The 20,298-nt window shown below is 41.8% G+C and overlaps 1 protein-coding gene across 1 annotated transcript in view; it reads left to right on the top strand.

Moving 5' to 3' along the window:
• Positions 1–20,298, top strand: part of PTGFRN (prostaglandin F2 receptor inhibitor) — a 99,856-nt gene that overhangs the window by 65,175 nt on the left and 14,383 nt on the right. The window contains exons 6-7 of the mRNA XM_084646872.1: positions 3,145–3,564; positions 15,226–15,333. Coding sequence (XP_084502998.1) covers positions 3,145–3,564; positions 15,226–15,333 — 528 coding nt within the window. The remainder of the gene's footprint in view (positions 1–3,144; positions 3,565–15,225; positions 15,334–20,298) is intronic.

Genomic DNA, 20,298 nt, shown 5'->3' with positions numbered 1-20,298 from the left:
GCAAGGAAAGAGATCATTCAGGCTCCCTGCATGAGGCCCAGGTGGTAGCAGGGAGGTGATAGTCCCCTTCTGTGCTGCTTCCCCTTCCTCCTCGGATGTCCCAAAGCCCCCTCAGTAGACCTTATAGTAGTGATGCTCAGACCTCAGTGGTAAAAGCATCCTGATTGGTTAATAACTTAAACTGGTTATTAATTAAATCACATATTGTTTTAATATGTGCTGCAAAGTGTGCCATGAGACACATTAAAGAGCCACTTGTGTCTTGTGAGCCACAGTGTGAGTATCACTGCCTTATAGGAGGGGACTGGGCAAGCACGGAGAGCCTGGGGGACAGCCTACCTCAGGGACAGTCCCCATGCCCAATCTTGCTTGCCTTCTTACTTGCAGGAGAGCCAGGAAGTGGGCAAACCCTTATCCTACTCTTTCCCCTAGCCTGACTCTTGCTGCTTTCAGGCTTGATCTGTTGAACTTCTGCTGAGCACTATCACAGCAGAGTTGATATGCCATCTACCATTATTACTTGTTGTTTAACCAGGTCCTGGTCACTAGATCTCAACTAGGCGAGTCCAGCAAACTAGGTTTTCTCTTCTTTCTATTTTCTGGCTACAGAGTGATGAAATAGTTAATGATTCTAATTCATCCTCAACTCCTAATGTATCAACCCCTTGTCTGATTTACTTAAATTTGATAGAATAATTCTACCCATTTCAGACTTAACCTGTCAAAATTGGTCTTATAATGGAAACTTGGTTCCAACTTAAACTGTGGCATGCCCACTGCTGCCTACTAGAGGCATTCAGAATCCAGTTGCACTGGTAACTATTTTAATAACTACATTACTGTCCATTGGATTTCATTATATTCCCTCTGACTGTTTGTTAAACTGTTACTGCTTAATGTGCACAAGGGGGCAGAGACTTGGTTGTGCATGCAACCACAATTTTGGGATCTCTTGACTTTTGAGCACCTAACTGCAATCCTAATATTCTCAAATTTTGTTATATGGAATATCTAATTCCATGCTCACCCAGACCACTGCTAATACCATATTCCTTTTCTGTTCCTGCTGATGCTTTATGTAGCATTGCATAGTGATCTACTTTGTACAGTGCTGATTTTAAAGTTGTCATACCCAGTTTCTCATTTCGTGCACTGTTTAGTCATTGGACAAACTGCTGCTTAAAGGCAAAACACTGCAAAATGTAATCATGACTAGTATCTTGTTGCTCTCCTGGGGAAGGCAGAAGTATTTATTTCAATGTGGGGGGTATGTGTTGCAGTCTTACTCTAGCTTATTTCCCTGTTGCCCTGTAAAGTTTTGCCTTGCACAGCGTGGCTGGGTTTGTGTTTAATATGCAGTCATTTTCATTACTGGAAGAAAATTCACTGTCGCAAAATCAGTACTGAACACTGAGCTGACTCCAGTCTACTGTTTGCACTTCTGTGTTTTCTTGCCATAATAACCAATAGATACCTTGACTCGTGTGGGTTGACTGACAAGTTAAATATACTGGCATTGTGTGGCGCAGGCAAAGGTTAGACAGAAAGCATGCTCACGCAGACCAGGTTAATATGGTCTCCCAAATGGCTCAGGGGGTTATGCTTTAGGGATCTATGTTGCTTTGTTTAGAAGGGATGGGCAATGCCAATCCAGAGGCTTTTTCAGCTTATAATGCGTGGGTGGGTATGTTGTACTCTCTCCACTGGAAGGAGCCATAGCTCATGAGATAAATGGAGGATCAATCCCAGCAATGAGAGCTGGAAAGATGATATTGGGGTCATCTTTTCCCACCCACTTCCGCCAAACTAGGACACTGTTGGAAGTTAACAGAACCCTGTATTCCTTATGGAAGGGATATGAATTGGAGCCCTAGTTGCTCTTTGTCTCATAGATTGGCCACAAGGCCTTCATATAACTTCTTTTGTTCTATGAAATGTAACTAGTGCAAAGTTCTTATCTAAACATGGAAATGTCACCTTGTTTGTAAAATGTGCTGGTGGAAGCTAAACTGAGAGTTGTAAATTGATGCATCTGTACAACTATTTAACTGACTTTTATAAATTGACTTTAGTGAAACCAGTGCAATTTCTGTGTGCAGACCAGGACATAGATATTATGGCATTTGGTGTCTTAAGTGCCTCAAAAAGTAGGACCCTTCTCAAGTGTGTGATCTTTCCCAGTAGTGAACAATATACTTAAGTTTGCAACTCCGCTACCTTTATCTACCTCTGGTCTTTGGTTTTTGTTGGTTTTTATTTTTGTTTTTTGCCTATAACTTTTTTGATTCTTTGCTCTTAAGCTCAAATTTTCCATGTCTGGGGGCTCTGCTCCCCTCCTACATGCAGAACTTTTGAAAATCCTGTCAATAAGGGATATTTAGGATTCAGGCTCCCAGAGATTGGGAAGGAGCAGGGAAATGTAGGGCAAGTCCTCTGCTCTTTTTTTATTGTAGTTAATTATGTCAAATATGCAACTTCTAACATTCCAATATTAGTTATTGACTGATTTAGACAAATAAGTAGAGTACAGGTGAGAAGTCCAGCGGTGGAGGAAGATCTATCCTGGATTTTTTTCCTATATGTAGAAGTGTGAGGGGGACTTTTTTGTTTTTGTAACCAACCCTCCTTATTCTCTGATCCCAGCTGATCTTGCAAGGGTAGGACACTACTTGAATGGATCTTCAAGGCAAACCCATAGTGCTGCAGGAATTGGTGTTGATCCAAAAGGCTGTAATTTTCATTTTGAATCACTGGTGCTGAACCAATGCCCCAGCACTTTGATCTGAAATGGCACTTCCTATAGCAACATAAAACTGAGGCCCTGATCCCTTTAGGGATTTATTCAAATGTAGGGGTACTATCCTTGATATTCTGGCCACATCTGACTTGAGTAATTAAGTTCCACCTGTCACAGTTTCTCTGCGGTGTCTGTCAGGAATAATGTTCTTCGTGTCCTATCCTAAGCTGTTTATGTAACAGTGTAGGTTGATAAATAGCAAGCTGCACACTACACCAGCAATAGGCAAAGTGTTCTAGGACTGTGTCTACTTTGTTCGTGAAGCATTTTGAAAATCTGCTGGGTTGTAAGGTGCTACATAAATGCAGACTGCTATTTATTGCTTCTGATTTCCTTCCCTCTTTCAGATTATACACTAACAGTGGAGGCTGTGAAACTGAAGCCGTTCTTCATGGCAGGACACACCTTTGAGATGATATGCAAAGTGTCTTCCCAAAACATCAAGACACCGCGTTACTCTGTTCTCATTACAGCAGAAAAGCCACTGACTGATCAGTCAAACCCTAATGGAACCACTCGCATAATCTCCTTGAACCAGGATTCGGTGGTAAGACTGGAAGACTGGACAGACCAGGCCCGAGTGGATGGTGTGGTCCTGGAGAAGGTTCAGGAGAATGAGTTCCGCTATAGGATGTACCAAACGCAGATGTCGGACGCTGGTCTGTATCGCTGCGTGGTGACCGCCTGGTCCCCAGGCGGCAGTGGCATGTGGCGAGAGGCAGTGAACGGCTTATCCAATCCCATCCAGATAGATTTCCAAACCTCAGGTCAGTACAGAATTCAGTGTATACATGTATGTGCTTTGGGAGGGAGCTGAGTGCTGCATGGTGCTTGTGGCAGTGTCCCTAATCTCTGGGGTCATTGCTGCTATTCCTTAGCTTGATCTGAGAGCATCTCCATGCTGAGATGGGTATGGTCGCTAGAATGTTGCGTATCTGCACTCCCCTGGCACTTCTCTGCTGTTCATTGTGCCTAGTTATATCTTGGAATACTTTAAATGAACTGTGTCTGACCTTGGAGTCCTGGCCCACATTCCTTCCTTCGCTAATACAGGCTTGAAAGTCTCCCGTGGCATGACCTATCTCTGAGTGGAGAATGGCTACTACTACGCTTGCCAGTTCAGTCACTATATTGCTGGTATATAACGATTGCTTTGGGAGAGCTTTAACGCTAAAAAGCCATGGAGAATCCTATTTCTGTTCTAAAGCAAACTTAATTAGTTTGGAGTAAAATTGCCCAAGTGCATTTCCTATCAATATAATTGCAAAAAAATCCAGGAAATTGCCAGTTAAGCCAACTTTTACATTGCAGCAGCCTCTGCTTGCATGCACCACTACCCAAACATCTTAAAACCCAATCATACTTGGACTCCAAAGTGTGACTTGGTATTTTGAATTTCAGCAAATACACAACTGCAGTGCATGCATCTGTTCCTCAGAATTACACTCAAACTCACAACCTTAGCTGCTAGATTAAACTATTTCCGTGGATGTTGTCTGTCCATGGGTATGATGTCTGTGTGCACTTGAGTGTGACTGAGGCATCAGATAGGTGCATTTCTGATTTGTTATACGTTGCATTGTTACATTTTTATGGTGCTGAACCGTCTGGGAGGGTTTTGAGTGATTATACAAGAGCTGAGGCTGCTCTAGATGTTGATGTTGGTTTAACTGGCAATTTACTGAATTTTTAGTGATTACATATTTCAGATTCCCCAAGAGCATTTCCATCAAAGTTAACGGCTCCGTGGGCAAATTGACCCTGGTTTTTTTTAATGTATCAATGCAGGTAGCAACTTTGTTTTTATCTCTGTTCCCCATGTGTTCCTTCCCCTTGCACCATCTCACTCCTTCTCTGTGGTCCCACGCACGGCCCAGAGTCACATTAGGTGCACAGTATCTGAAGCTTTGGGGAAGAGGAATTCTGGGTTTGGTGAGAGGACAAACATTTGCACAAACTAGGATCTGTTCATTTCCAGTTGTCCAAATAATAATGAAATGATCCTCAACCAGCCGGTATTTAAATCTGAAACATCTTATGGCAAGGACCACAGGCTAAGCCTTAAGCAGTCATCATAAAACGATGTCCTCCACTGCAACTGTGCAGGGCTCAGAAACTAGCACTGCTAGGCATTACTCTTTACTCCCTCTTCCCTTTTTGCTTCTAACCATAAAACAATCATTCTAAAAGCAGACATTACCCATGCTCTGGTCCCATTCAGAGTACCACGGCTCGTGGCTTATCGCTCCAGCAGGATGCGTGTTACCTGAATGCTTGTGTTGCCAGTGTACAACGAGTACTACAAGAAGCCTGAAAAGGCGAGCCTTTTTCCCCTACCCAGAGCCTCCCTCTCCCCCCGAGAAGGGGGGGGGGTGTCACTAATACGACTCTTTTGAATGTGTTCATATGTGTCACTTTGTATTCATGCCAAACAGTTTGACAAAAAAGGCACTCCATTAATCTCCACAGTATGGAGGAAAACCTGTGAGCTTGTAAGGGATGGGTCTGTTTGTTGCATTGCCATCTTTCCTGGCCAAAAGAGAATCTTATTTCCCTTTTCAGTTCTTCCAAGAGAAGAAAAAGCTGTTTCCCAAAATAAATCTGGCAAATAGCAAAGGCTGATTTAAAATTTTCACATTGGCAATTCAAGTTTCATGGCACATGAACAAATTTCACAGTCTTATCTGGTTCTGATTGTAATATCGTCTGCACTGGCCTTCCCAGTCCCCCCGAGTAGTAGCTTTTCTAAAAGCTCTCTTGCATCTCGACCTGTTGCCTCACTTTGACTGAGTGATTAGCTGACATTTTAAAATCCTATTTGTCTGCAGGTTATTTATTTGGGACCTTTTCTTGAACTGTCTGAATACAGTTTGGATGGGAAATGCTGGTGTTGCCAGACTGAAGCATCTGTGGAGAAAAAGGAACTAGTCAAGCTCAGTTAGAAGGGACGTTGGCAAACATGCCAAACCAAAAAGACGTCCTGCTTATCATTAGGAATAGGGGCACACATGAGAGTGCATACCACACCTGCCTTCCTCTAGCTCCATTCCTATCTCTTGTGCCTTTTTGTTCTGTTCTTGGATTCAGACAGGCGAGTGAAATTTAGAGGAATGATTACAGGCAGATACAATACACCTAGCTTTCTAGGGGGAATGAATATCTATGGTTGGCTTACGTGAAAGATGGGTTAAAATACAACTTAAATTCAGGATACAGTATGGATTGAAGTAATAGTTACATAGATGAATAACAAAGGTAGGGAGAAATTAAAAAGCATAGTTCGAGGAGAAATGTTTCTACTCAGATTTGAAGATATCTCACCGGCCTCAGACAGTGCCCAATAACGGTAAAGGTGCTTATGCAAATTAATTTACCCTTATATCTCCTCCATGTCAGACAAGAGGTGGTATGCCTGTTTTACTGATGAGAAAATGGGCACAGAGTCAGGGGTGCTGGAACAATTTGTATAGTGGGGGTGCAGAGAGCCACTGAACTAACTGTAAACCCGTTATATAATGGAAACCACTTCACGCCAGGGAGTGCGGCAGCATCCCTAGTTCCAGCGCCTATGCACAGAGTTTGACTTGATCGAGGTCAAAGTCAAGAGGCAGAAAGGTAAGGTAGGCTATTCCACATGGCAAACTCTGCAGAAGGGAAGGCACTCATGAAGACGGTGTGAAGGGAACAAAAGCCAATGGGTGGGGAGTAGTGAGATGAGGTCCTTGACATGAGTTGGAAGAAGTCCATGGAGGATTGAAAAAGCTAGAAAGTGCCACTTTGCAGTAAATCCTGAACTAAGTGGAGGCCTGATGGGGGTGAACTCTGACTCGCTCCGAAGGATGCTCCCATCTTCTGTTCGGTAATAGTGCTGCCTCACCATCTGGAATTCCTGACCATTTAGAACCGTCACTGCTGACCAGCAAGGCATTTTAACTGCTGGTGGTGGTTTACAATCAGGTTATTTATCTAAACAATTAACAACTGTAGTGTTCCAATCTTCTCCAATTTGACAAGCTCAAACTATGACCATATCCTGAGTCCATGCTTTGGGGGTGGGGGGAGGGGAATAAATAAGAAAATAGAGAAACTCTCTCAGCAAAGGAAGTCCTTAATGAGTGTTACATGAAAGCTTTTAGTGGTTGTAGGACTATCCTTCTGTGTCTTTATTGATTTCTGTTTGGAGCTGGGGGACTTGTTGGATTGGAAGTCCTTTCCTGTAACCTGGCTTCCTCCCAGATCTGTTTTGTCTGAGCTTGGCTGTGTTTCAAGGAAAACTTTTTTTTTTATTGCACGTATACACCTTGTGAAATGTGAAGGAGGCCTGTAAGATTTTTATATACGAGCTGGAGACTGCACACACAAACTCCACCAATAATGATCTTGAAATGTGGCATTGTTATGAAAAGTTTTTCCATGAATATCTATGGGAAAATGTCTCCCTCCAGATTCTGTCCAGTGGTGGCACGACTTGCTGGCTGCAGGCAGAGGCAATCTTGTTTCTTTGCTCAGTGCTGCATAAAAATGAATTTACTACAGTAAATTCGTGGTCTGAAACTTAAAGGGAAAAACCTACTTGAAATTTCATTAATTGAAAGACGTGATACAATCTATATTTCAGAATCCCATAAATTAGAAGTTTGTGGGGGAGAAGCGGAAGGGAACTATTAGGTATAGTCTATGTACTCCCAAAACCTGAGTCGATTGGAGATTGTTCCCTAGTGGATAGCTTCATAGATTTTTTTTTTTTTTTTTTAATGGCCAAAAAGGACCATTGTGATCATCTAATTTAACCTCCTGCATAACCTGCCACAGGACTTGTTTTAATTCCTGCTCCAAGTCCGATAGCTGCGATTGATTTAAAGCATGTCTTCTAGAAAAACGTCCAGTCTTGATTTAAAGATTTCCAGTGATTATCCAATGCTCTTTTTTAGTCTACTTTGAAAAGTATCCTGAAATTTCCTTTGGGAGATTATTCTGCAGTCTAATAGTTCTCACTGTTGACAAATGTTTGATATCCAGCCTGAAATCTCCTTCTCTTAATTTCATGCCACCACTCCTAGTGACATCTCCTGGCACAACCCTAAGCAGTTCTTCTCCCTCCTTAGTGCGTGCACTCTTCAAATATGTGTACATGTGTCCTCTCAATCTGGCCAAACTGTGTATCTGTTTAGTTCTTTTAACTCCTCACAAGGTAGTCCCTGTCATAGAGCATACTCCTCCAACCCAAAGCTCATGATTCTTCCTAGCCCTCCTTCAGACCAGGCTTCTTAAACATTAGAACTACTTGTAACATGTTGAATACTTTCCATCTCAGGGTATAAACCATGCATTTTAGGTGATGTTAGAGCTGCTCCTTGATACAGTGCAACACCCAGGCTGCCTCTTGCTAGACCAGTGCCTCAGTTCTCTCTGGCCTAAAGGACCTGTTGTTAGCCCACTTGGAGAAATTCTCCGAGTCCTTTGAGGGCAAAGGTCTATTTGGCAACTGAAAGGTGCTAAATCAACCGCCCTGGAGACTGGCGATTACTAAGACTCTGAGCAGTGCTAACTTCTTATTCCACAATATGTCTTTTCACTGCACTCACACGGGATCACCATTAAAAGAGAGGAGTGTTCACTTTCTCATAGTCCTTTTCATCCTCTTGCTGAGCTGGGTAACAAAGGTCTAATTAGCACTTAACTGCATGTATGGTTTTTGTGAAGCAGATCCCTATCTGCTAGGCCTCAGACTGGGACTAAAACATTCATTTCACACAGGTCGTTGTACAGCCATCAGATAGTAATAGGTTCATTTTCTTCCCAGCTGGACCGCAGTTGAGCCAGTGACCTTGACATGAAAAGCCTCCTACTCTTGTACTCAGAGGCACACAGTCAGCCTGCAATTCAGATGGCTTATCCCATAGCGTTAAATTCTTTGCCATCATCCTCCCAGATAGTATTTAGAATGGCTTCTCCCACAGCATGGTTACACAGAGATCCAGTACAGTTTTTCTGTTCCACAGAAGTGCTTTGGTGGGGGTTGGGGGGGGGGGGCGTGCGTGTCTGATAATGTGCTTCTCTAAAATAAGATGTATGAGAGAGAAGAATCGAGCTCGGCTTCATTCTGCTGGCTGCCTCCAGAGAAACCCCAGCAAAGGCTGAAAGCTGGTGAAAGTCAGAAACAAAAGGGAATTTAAGAAGCTTCTTGGTTGTAATCTTCAACTCTGGATGATATCTGTGTATGAGCTCATTACACAGCAATGTTTTATCACTTGTTTTGGAAGGAGCAAAGATAAACCAAGAAATGTTGAAATGTGAGCTGAATATTTGTTGTTAAACTTCAGATTAAAATAAAACCGTGCCCCCTGCTGACCTGGAGATCTGATTTCTCCCTTGCCTTCTCTTCCTGCGTCACTCACTCACTTGATCAAATATATTTGTCTTAATCAGGGAAGTGAATGAAGAGCAATACAGCAGAAACTCCCTGGCAAGAAAGCCCTGTATTTTCTACCCTTAATTAGTGGATAGAAATATGCTTAGTCATCATAGTTTTTTCCTCTCGTCAATTTGTAGTTGGAAATATAAACCACAGATTAAAGTACAGAGGGTTCTTTCCAGGAACAACTATTATGAAACTTGGGATGGTGCTGGTTAGGGAAATCTATATAGAAAGAATAAAGGCGGTGGGGGAGGTTGAGAGAAGGAGTTTATTACTTGGAGAAGAGCAGATTATGGTCTCTTCAGTGCAATAGTGGATGGCTTGGTGCCAGGGCAGTTATGAGTAATATTTTTGAATAGAGAGAATTTGCAGATTGCATCAATTTTTCCTCACATGGTTTATGGCACTGCTTGATTTCAAGTAGAAAAGGCACACTACAATGATTGCTGTCTGGCTGTTGAGGAAGAGAGTATATGACAGAATTCCTTGTTTGTACTTCTGATTCTGAGTCACTGTTACCTTGGGCAAGTTACTTAACTTCTCCATCCCCCACTTTTCCCATCTATAAAATAGGCATAATACTTGTCTACATGAAACTAAAATTTGATTTTTGTATAGTGCTTTGAGAACACAGTCTAAAATGCAGTAATGGAGGCCAGAAGTTAAGGTTGCCATCTTCCATTATAAATCCTTTTCCCCATTAATTCTAACTTTCTGAAATGTTTATTTTGGGAATGAAATTTTCCGCGCTTTACTTGGTCTTGATCCAGTGATCTAGAAAGATTGATTGCTATCAATTCAGCTGTTTTTATTTTAAATTCTCTGTATGAGTCTTTAAAAATAAAAGGAAAACAATCCTTAAACTCTGAGTTATACTTGCACAAAACCTCTATCAACCAAGCCAATTTTGTTCAAGCCTGGCTTCTTGTGTAGATGTCTGAGGTATAAGGAATAAATCAAGCTTGATGTTGTTTGAACCATTAGCTTTTTTCAGTGTATCCACAGAAGAAATTGCTGTAACTTTTTTTTTTAAAATCTAAAGCTAAGTTACTTCAAACTGCTAGGCACTGAGTTGTACTCTATTTTTTGGATGGAACTAAACTCTGGCCCAGAATTTGGGCCTGGAGAGTTAACCAATAGCTGCATTCAGAAGGAATTAAACCAGTAAATCCTGGTTCTGGAATTTACAAATTCCCATTTAGCAACTTTTACTCTTGGTTGTTTTTAAAATTGTGCTTAACCTCATTCCTCCCTAACCCCCCACTCCCAAAATCAAGGTGGTGTAATGTTGGACTTGAGTAATCAGTCTTTCAAAAATGAAGAGATGAAGAGCTGTGGTTGAAAGATCTATTTTACCTTTGCCATTATTATGTTTATAGCTTTTTAATATAACAACTTTTTAACCTTTACAACCATAATACAGGTTTCAGAGTAGTAGCCGTGTTAGTCTGTGTTCGCAGAAAGAAAAGGAGGACTTGTGGCACCTTAGAGACTAACCAGTTTATTTGAGCATAAGCTTTCGTGAGCTACAGCTCACTTCATTGGATGCATAATATAGTAGAATAAAAACAGGTATTTCTTATTACCTGTGTACGTATGACAGCTTACTGTCTGACTTCGATCTTGGTTTGATTTTTAAGTTTCAATGAGATTTACAAAATGTCAACTTAATTTCAAAACTAGGAAATCAGTTTTCCTTTAATAATGCTTGTCTGTAAAGTTTATGTTCAAGCTTTTTCATTGGATTTCTTAGCTTGAGTCAAAGCTACATTGGAAAAAATCAAGGTCTAAGCCAAACTCGAGGTCATTCAGCTTTAAATGTTCCAGATTTTAAACCTACTGAATAATATTTTCAAACTTGGCTTGATTTAGGTCTCAATGAGATCTGTAAAACAAGTCATGTGATTTGTCAGTACTGTAACTGAAATTTCTTTTTGTAGTTTATAATAGTGACTGTCCATATTTTGAAGTATTAAGTACAGGGACCTGGATTAAGATGGAGCTATGAGCGTGAGGGAAAACCAACCTGATTTGCATAAATGTCCCAGAAGTCTTTACTGTTGCTCATTTAATTTGGGTGCCCTGTGCTAAGAGGCATGCCTGAAAGCTGCATGCTATTGCACTGATACCAGTGCTTGCCAAGATGCTTTTCTTAGAGCCCTCAGAAATAAAATGCCTAGCTAGCAGGTTTTTTGCTATGTATGCTTTCGCTGACAGATCACAATGTTGTTTTTCTGTGGTAATGGTTCACTGCTCATTCCTGCTCATCTCTTCCTATTAGCTTTAGCTGAAGTCAGGGCAACTGGTTTAAACAGAAAGAAAAGGAGGACTTGTGGCACCTTAGAGACTAACCAATTTATTTGAGCATAAACTTTCGTGAGCTGTAGCTGTAGCTCACGAAAGCTTATGCTCAAATAAATTGGTTAGTCTCGAAGGTGCCACAAGTACTCCTTTTCTTTTTGCGGATACAGACTAACACGGCTGCTACTCTGAAACCTGGTTTAAACAGGGAGATCTAAATCAAGGCAAATAGCACTCTGAATGAAATAAAGATTACTTTCACCTGCCTTTTTTTTTTTTTTTAAAGGAATGGGGAGTTGGTGGCTGCAGGGGCTTTTAGTGAGTTATGGAGCACTTCACAGCTAGGTCACTAGTACAAATCCTGCCCAGGTGGCAAGTGATCAAAACTTGTTACTTTTTGGTTGGGTTCCGTGGCGTGTGTGAAATACAGTCCAGTTCCTGGTTAAGTGCCCACATCACAAACAATCATAACCATGAGTATTTATTGTCCTCAGGTACTTGCAACTTCTGCAGAGGGACAAAGAATTGAATGAGCCATGAGCTTATCTCTGAAGATGGTCTCTTCAGGCCAGGGTGAGGCACTTTGGTGTGAGAAGTGGAATGGTGCCTCACTGGGAAACTGCTCTCCTCGAAGCCATAATTGTGTGTATAGAGTTTCCCAGATTGTCAGCCTAGCAGCGTTTACTAGAACAAAGCTTTGCTTAAAACATTGTTTAAAAGAGGAAGCCCAAGATTTTTAGTCTGTTGGATGAAGGGAGAGGATGGTGACCCCGGAAATGTTTCAGGGCTTTCTGTTGAAGTCCAGCACTTCTGACGTAGGATGATGGTATTCTTCTCTCCTTCTAACTTTCTTTGTGCTTCAGGGACACTTTTCCCCAGCGTGGAGATGATTTGCAGGAGTTGTGTACTCTGGAAGGGAACTAATGATTTTCCGCTGGTTACTGTGGTTTACCCAGGGGAAGTGTGATCATTAAATGATGGACATAGGGAAGCAGCTGCTCTAGTTGTTGCATCAGTATTGCCCTAGAAACTTGGGCATGCTGATGACAAGCCGGGAGATGCAGCTGATGGTCTGAAAGCAGAAATTCTCTTTTATAAGAGATGAAGAAATTTGATCTGATAATAACCGAAGCACATTGACTTCTGCTTTTAAGGTCTTTTATGGTAAAGGGTGCTCAGATTCTGCCCAGATGAGAAGCTACACTGGCAACTTGCTGGGGCCTTGATGGCTACAATCAATGTCTATAAAATGGAGTAAATCACAGATGACCTCATCTTTAATATAGAGACATGACCTGTAGAAACTACAGGTCACAGTGTGCAATGTTCTGCATTGATAACTCTCCCCTCTCCTCCTTCTCCTTCTTCTTCTTCTCCCCCCCCCCCCCCCCCCCCCCACACACACACACAGTATCCAGGCTGTGCTTCTGAAACACTCAGCAGGGCAAAGTGACATTGACAAGGATCAGACAATTCTTCTCTCACTCTGTCTGTCCATGGCCTCTAGGGAGGTATGTACAGGAACGCAAGCTTGATTCTCTTCTCCCTACCAGTATAGTGGCAGGATCTGTGGGAATGCAGTGATTCTCTCCTCACCTGATGTGAGAGTTCACTCATTGATTCTGAAACGCTGCAGTTACTTACGGTAAAATGGGGTGCATGTAAAACAGGAGTCAGTGATGACGGTGCCATTCACATTCAGTCTACACTGCAACACATTAGACTCTGGGAGGGCAGTGGCACTGCAAGCAAACATGACAATCTCATGCATTGAGACTGATGTTTTATAAATCTAAATAAAATCAAATGAAGGGATGCTGGCCTGAACGTGATGGTTAACATTGACTTTGTAACAAGTGTGTTAGCATCTTTAATTTCTAGCTGCACAACTCACTGAAGACTCACAGGAAAGAGCTTAATTTGTTTTATTTGAAGGATAAACTTTATAACAACACCTCTAATGAAAGTGAGGTTGCTGGCTATCTTTGGAAACAAATTGAATGTTCATAGGAAGATCTTGGACAGAGTCTGAGGAAGTGGTCATGCTAATATTCCTTCCCCTTTGCTTGCAGGGGACCGAGGGGGAGGGCTCAACTTTTAAATGTGTGCCAATTTTAATGCATTTATAAGACACCCATCACCATAGCATCTGAACTTCATAATATTCTAGGTCTCTTATTTCCGTAAATATGTTCTAGCAGACTCTTCAAGTCTAAACCAATAGTCCATACAACTTCTAAGGCATCTTTGGTATTCATTTATCTCCATGTTTTCAGGGACATCTTACACTTTTATATAATGCCTTTCATGTGACAGTGATTTTATAAACTTACATAGGTAGACCTTGCTTCATCACTGCCAAAATGCAGCCATGGGGGAGTGTGGGGGGGGGGGGGGAATGGAAGATTTAACTGCAACAAGAATGTTGCACTACAGTTTAACAGAAAGTAAAGAAAATTATGCCCATTTGAAATCATCATACGAATTTAGGAAGCCACAAAGTAATTGCTTCCTCTTAATTGGAATTTTGGCTCTTGTAAAAAGTGCTCTGTAATCTCCGTGGACCACAAATAGTCATCCCCCTGCGGTCTTCAATATCTCAACCAGTAGGTTACAACTAGTGGCACAATACCCTAATTCCATTCCAGAACATTGGTTCAGTAGTGACTTGAAGAAAAAGTACAATCTACTCAGTCACTAGTACAGCTACCTACAGAAACCTGGATTTTCCTTGGAGGTTTCCTGTCAAAAGCCTGGTGGGACTCTGCAAGAGTTATGAAGATTCTTGGATTTAAAGTAGGGCCTAGACCTCAGAATGATGGAGACAACCATAAACAGTGCTGTCTTGTTTCTCACCTCTCTGGTAGGTGAATCCTTATTTTAGTGGAGGACTCAGATTATGGGATATTCAGATATCTGTCCTTCAGTCTTCTGCCTACAAAAGAGGTACAGTTCTAGCCATGTAAACCTATGTGAAGTACCATCACTCTGTCATTAATTTTGCACCATGGATTTGGTACTGGTCAAAAGTGGGTGTCTTGATCTAAAGGCTTTTCTGTGATGCACATCACCATAGTAGCTGAGCACCTCACCACACCCCTGTGAGGGTATATCCATATTATAACCATTGTATAGGTGGAGGAATTCAGACACAGATATTTTGACTTGCCTAGGATCATAGAAGAAGTTGTATGGGGTAGAGCCAGGACCCATATGAAAACCATATGGAATTGTGGCCATATAATAAAGGTTACATGTTCTAAGAGGTGAGTTGGTCTTTGTTCAGCTCCTAATAGAAATGTCCACATCACACACGTCAGTGGCTCCGCAATCAAAGCGGGGGGGGGTTCCCAAGACTGAACAGGTGAAAGACACCCATAGGGGCCTCCTCCAGGGCAAGTGGATGGCATATTGGCAGAGGACAGTGTGTGGTAAACTCCTCCTGCCATACTGTGCCTGTTCTATGAATCAGTAGAGGACTTCAGAGCTCGTGATTGGTACTTTCCACCAGCATGAAATTTAGTGTCTTAAAGAATATGCAGGTGGTTCCATAAATCTTCACTTTGAGAGCAGAGGCAATATATTAGTCATCTGACATCAAAGTGCTTCACAAACTAACCTAGATTGTTTTAAGCACTGGTTAAAAGCTTTTGGGTAACACAAAGAAGGAACCTTGAATGAATAATGGGATTAAATTGCTATCTTTTAGGTCCCGTGTTTAATGTCTCAGTGCATTCGGACAACCCGACGGTTTACCAGGGCGAGCTGGCAGATCTGCTCTGCATTGTCACCATCGACAGAGTGGTACTTGAGCCAGGTACTCCACTGAACTTTATTTCATTTTTTGTTTTTTGGAAATAACTCCGTTACCTTCACTGTACTGTACAACACGGGCAACTGGGACACTATTTGAATAGGTCTAGAAATCAAGAACCACCACAAAGCCCCATAATACTAGTCAAAGCAATGGAGAATATAGGAAAATATAGGCCAAAAGGTTATATGTGTATATATAAAACAAACTGGTAGGTTCTCATTTCATATCCTAGTGAAGAGGTGTTCTCATCACAAACCTCCATTACTGTTCACACTAACAGTCCCCATTGCTGGCAGTCTGAGCAAAGAGCCAAAGATTGAATGCGCTGTGGGCCCAGTCACCCTTAGTTAGGAATGAGATTCATTGTCAGGGCAGTGCGGGGGAAAAGCTGTGTATCTTCTGTGGATAGTCATTAAATCTCCACGTGTCAGCTTAGCACTGTTTGTCCAACACTAAACTTACTTTATATCTTGTTTTTACAATTTTAAAATTTAGCCAAGATGCCAACAGTCCTTTCTCATTGCTGATCTCTTTAGTAATGAGCCTGTTTCTAGATTCAGGAGCTTTTGTATGAAATACCAAGAAGAAATGTTGCATTCTGTTCATTGCTAACATGGTAGGATGCACACTGAATGCAAACCTTAAAAGGTTATGAGGTTCAGAGACGCACCAAAAGTTCAGATGCCTGCTTGACACTAGCTTGGCTGATCCTGACTTGGGGTAAAAAAACCATGAAATAGCTTTAAATGATATATTTATGCTTTGAGAACTCAAAAACAAACAAAAAAAAACCCTAGGCTTGATATGAGTTTTGGATGAAGGTTTAGTTTGGTTTATATTCTCTTTAATTTGTCCCTATTTGTTATGTAAATTAGTACATGTGGCACTTATGACCTCTGTAAGCATGATGCTTCTCCAAAAAAGATTACATCTTTTATTATAGAAGCGTATAACATGACATACCAAGAGTTAGTCAAGCAGTTTGTGCTGCAGAGGCAAATGCAGTAGGGAAGTAGTCTGCTAAATTACTGCTCTGTGCTGTCTGTGAAAATATGAGTGAAGACTGTAGTAAGAATGGTGAAAACCTGGTTTGAGTGTCTTATTTGAATTGGTAGGTGGGGAGAAAGTTGAGGAATCTTTAATGTTGACAAGATTCATAACCCTGGAGAATGGGCATGATCTGCAGCAATATAATTGTGTTCTTTGTGCCCCAATCTGCCCTTAGTGTGCTTTGCACAAGAGCCCTTTAGAAATCATCAGACAATTTAGTCTCCGTGGCCCATTTTCAGCTCTTGATGCCTCTGAGATTTCCAACAAGGAGGCCACTCAGTGTACATTGTAGTGAGGTTTATTATATGACTGTTCTGGGGGGTATGCGGAGAACAAGAGATTGGAGGTATTCAGACAAGGGGTGGAAGGATGATAGAGAACAGAGTTTTACACTGGAACGGTGACCTCTCCAGAAAACTGCCAATCCCTATGGCCAAGGTGTGAATAGTGCAGTCTCACTGGGGTTGAGATGCTTATTGAAAGCATTGATACTGCTGAGAATTAGAAATGTCCTTGTCACCCAGAGCAATCAGTGCAGAGTTTCCATTATCATAGCACTGAAGATTTTTGTAATCGATTCTGCTTCTGGGAATTGTCTCATTGTGTTTGGCAGAGCTCTGCTCCCACAGTTCCTTAAGTCTGTAACAGCTGGGCAAACAGACCCGTGTTCAGCTTGTACAGTGGACGTGCGCAGCAGGGAATGACTAAGTGTGGAATTGTGACAGGTGTCCAAGTAACTTAGTCAGTGGTCTGTGCAAACATTGTTTAACAAGATTTGAGATTCAAACCAGCCCCATCTGTGTCCTCATGGAGAAGCTGCATCTGGGCCCTTCAGGCATGCCAGAGAAACTGGCACGTCTCCAGCCCTCTGTTGGACCCCTGTGGATGGGAGTCTGATATCTTTCTCTCCTGTTGGTGGCTTGGCCTGTTTTTAGTGAGACATCTCTCCATATCGCAAAACTTAATTCACAACTGGAATTAATAACCCAAACTTAGCAGAGACGCCAAGGAAATGAACAGACCATGGGAACTCCCCCCAAATTGGAACTGACACCCAATACTGGGGAAAGCTTGCACCAACTGTATACATACAGCAAGAGTTGATGTACTTTCTGGGTTGACTGAGCAATGTAGTGCTGGTCTCCGTCTGCCCCCGGGATGTGGGAAGTTAAGTGAAGGCAGAGCAGACATCACTGCTCTGCCAACTGTCTGCTTAACTTGCACAGAGAGGTAGCACCACCCCTGGCCCACTTGCATCTTCTGGAATATCATAGAAGTCAAGTCTCCATATTAAATCCTTGCTGTTTTGGTCTCTGATGTTCCAGAATTGTTCATTCTAGGTTATCTCTCATGAACACAGACGAGCCAGTGGATTTGAGAGGATCTTTTATTTTAAAGTCCGCAGACGTGTTGCTGAGGGCATTAAGCCCAGATTTGTGCTGAACTATTTTCATCTAAGCTTTGCAGCTCTCCTTCACAAGTGTGCAATTCTAATAGATGTTTATATTTCATGGAGTAAGGTAGGGAAACATCTGGGGTGATCTGTTTACACGCTCCTTAATTTTCATAACCATCTGTGCAAAGTACTTATAGGAAGATTTTGAAATATTTGCTGTGCTTGAGAGAAGACAATGTCTTTCTCTTTATCAGTCAGCTTATCCTCCTTCTGTTACACCCAGAATCAATTTAGAGTACTTATAATAGTACTGGTTCTAGGTCAGACTTAGGTGGGGCAAAGTAACTTGTCTTAGCTAGCTGTACATTTATCCATCACTGAAGGCACTTTTGGATGTCTCCCGCAGTGCTCTGCTCTGGCCGCAACACTATGCAAAGGAGTGCCGTTGCTGCTCTGAGCCCCGAATGGAGTGTGCGTTATGGAGGGTTGGGACACTGGAACATCTGTCCCTTATAGATTCTTCATCTGGGAGAGCCAGTCTGTTAGTTTAACAGCTGTGATTAGTGTGCTGAATTCAAATGAAATTTTTTTAATTCTTTGAGTAAGGTAGTGTCTCCATTGCCTCAAGGGCAGAGTCTCTTCTATTAGTTCTGTAAAAATTCTTCTTCGAACAGATAACAATGTCTCCCAAATGACCCCTTCATAGGCCTGTATTCTCAGGTCCTTGAGAGTATTACAGTGTCTCTCTCTGAAAAAGTAGTTTTATGTGCTCCAGACAGACCCAGTGAGTGCCCTGGAAAATTAACAAAGCCAGCTTCTTTACACTGTCTTGAAGAGTGGTACTCTCAGCTCTCTAGGAAGCCCTGTTCAACCTCATATCAATTTAGCAAACAAAAAGGGGTTTCAAAATTGTGATTCAGCACAATCACAAGATGCTAAAAGAGCTCCATTCTGTCGAGTGGAAGTGCATGGTGTCTAGTAGGTGGGCTGGGAATAGAATTCACTATCTTGAGGACTGAGTAGCCAGGAAAGTAGCTAAAACCCAGACAGCTTAGTCCTGTGTGTCAAATTGGAATATGCATAAAGATGTGCCTTACATGTTGATGATTCTAGCCAGCCTGGAGGGAGAAAGCAGGACACCACCACGTTAGTCTGCATGTAGAGAGGACCTGAGAGTTTCATCACCCAAAGGGATCAGCAACCCCCTGGATTTGTCACTGGGATGTTATATTTCTCCCTCATAATATCCCAGGGAGCATTTAGCCTCTCTTTTCCTGGTGCCTGATATTGACTAATATAAGACTGTATGGTAGGGGCAGGGAAGAATAGCAATGAATTTGTGGTGACAATGATCTGTTCCAGTGATCCAAAAATGGAGACTTTATTTTTGTTCCCTAATTAAAATTGATACTTAGTATGAACAACGGGGATGGAGGAAAGATTTTTTTTTTCTTGCTTTTGGGGATACCAGTGGATAACCAAATATTTAAATATGCTGTTTAATTGATCAGATTCTGGGAGCAGCTGGACGTATTTGCTACTAATCTTTATAGAGCACCAAATTCATGTCCTGCTGTTGCTAAATTTCTAATATTTTGTAATGTGAAAAATCACACAAAACTCAGGAATAAAGCAAATGACTTTGGCACACAGCCCCTTCAAGGGATATAATAACGAGGAAATCTTTCAGGCAGACAAAATCTCCCTCTGATTCTCTGTGTGTCGGTACTGAGTCACTAATTGCGCACTGTGTATACTGATTAATAAGATATGTTGGCATAATACTATTATGCCATGGTGTAATTACAAAAGATAGATTTGGCATTCTCAAAATGACAGCAAGATCTTATAACTTTCAACTCATTATCGCTGTATGAAGGAAAAAGAGAACCTCAAATTAACAGTATAATTTTAAACAGAAAACAATTCTTCAAAGGTATGAATTTGCCTGAGACGTTAAAAGGACTTGTTTGTTAAAATTTTATTCTGCAAGTGTAACTGTGTGTGACTGGGGATTTGGGGGAGGCAATGGGTCAGAGCTGTGTCATCATTGATGTCATTTATCCTGGAGAATGTCCAAGTGTTCTTACTATAACTGGATCGAGCTTGTCTGAAGTAGAATATGCGGAAGTAAGAGGAATTTATGGGCAATGTATGTCTTCAGAGATTGGGTGTAGCCAGGGTGTGTGGACCTGTTACCTCGGGTCACGGTTTCAAACTCAACCCAGCTTGGTGGAGACAAAAAAGCTAATGGCTGTCTTAATGATCTTTGAAATGAGTGGGTGGTTTTCAATCTGGCTTCTTGTGGACTGGTGTCCGCTACCACATAACAGGCCACCTTTTTAGCAGTCTCCACAGAAGTCAAGAACTGACTGGGCTATGGAGATGGAACTCTTCCCCTAGAAGTGGTTGGTCCAGGTGCAGAATGAGGGACACTGGTGGTGAAGGGAGCAGGCAAGATAGAGGGTGAAATTCTGGCTGTGTTGAAACAAATGGGAATTTTTCCCTTGACTTTAGGG

This window comes from Lepidochelys olivacea, assembly GCF_965140295.1.
Source record: "Lepidochelys olivacea isolate rLepOli2 genome assembly, chromosome: 1".
Classification (NCBI taxonomy): domain Eukaryota; kingdom Metazoa; phylum Chordata; order Testudines; family Cheloniidae; genus Lepidochelys; species Lepidochelys olivacea.
Note: the sequence above shows the minus strand (reverse complement) of the source record. Positions and strands in the feature narration are given on the sequence as shown.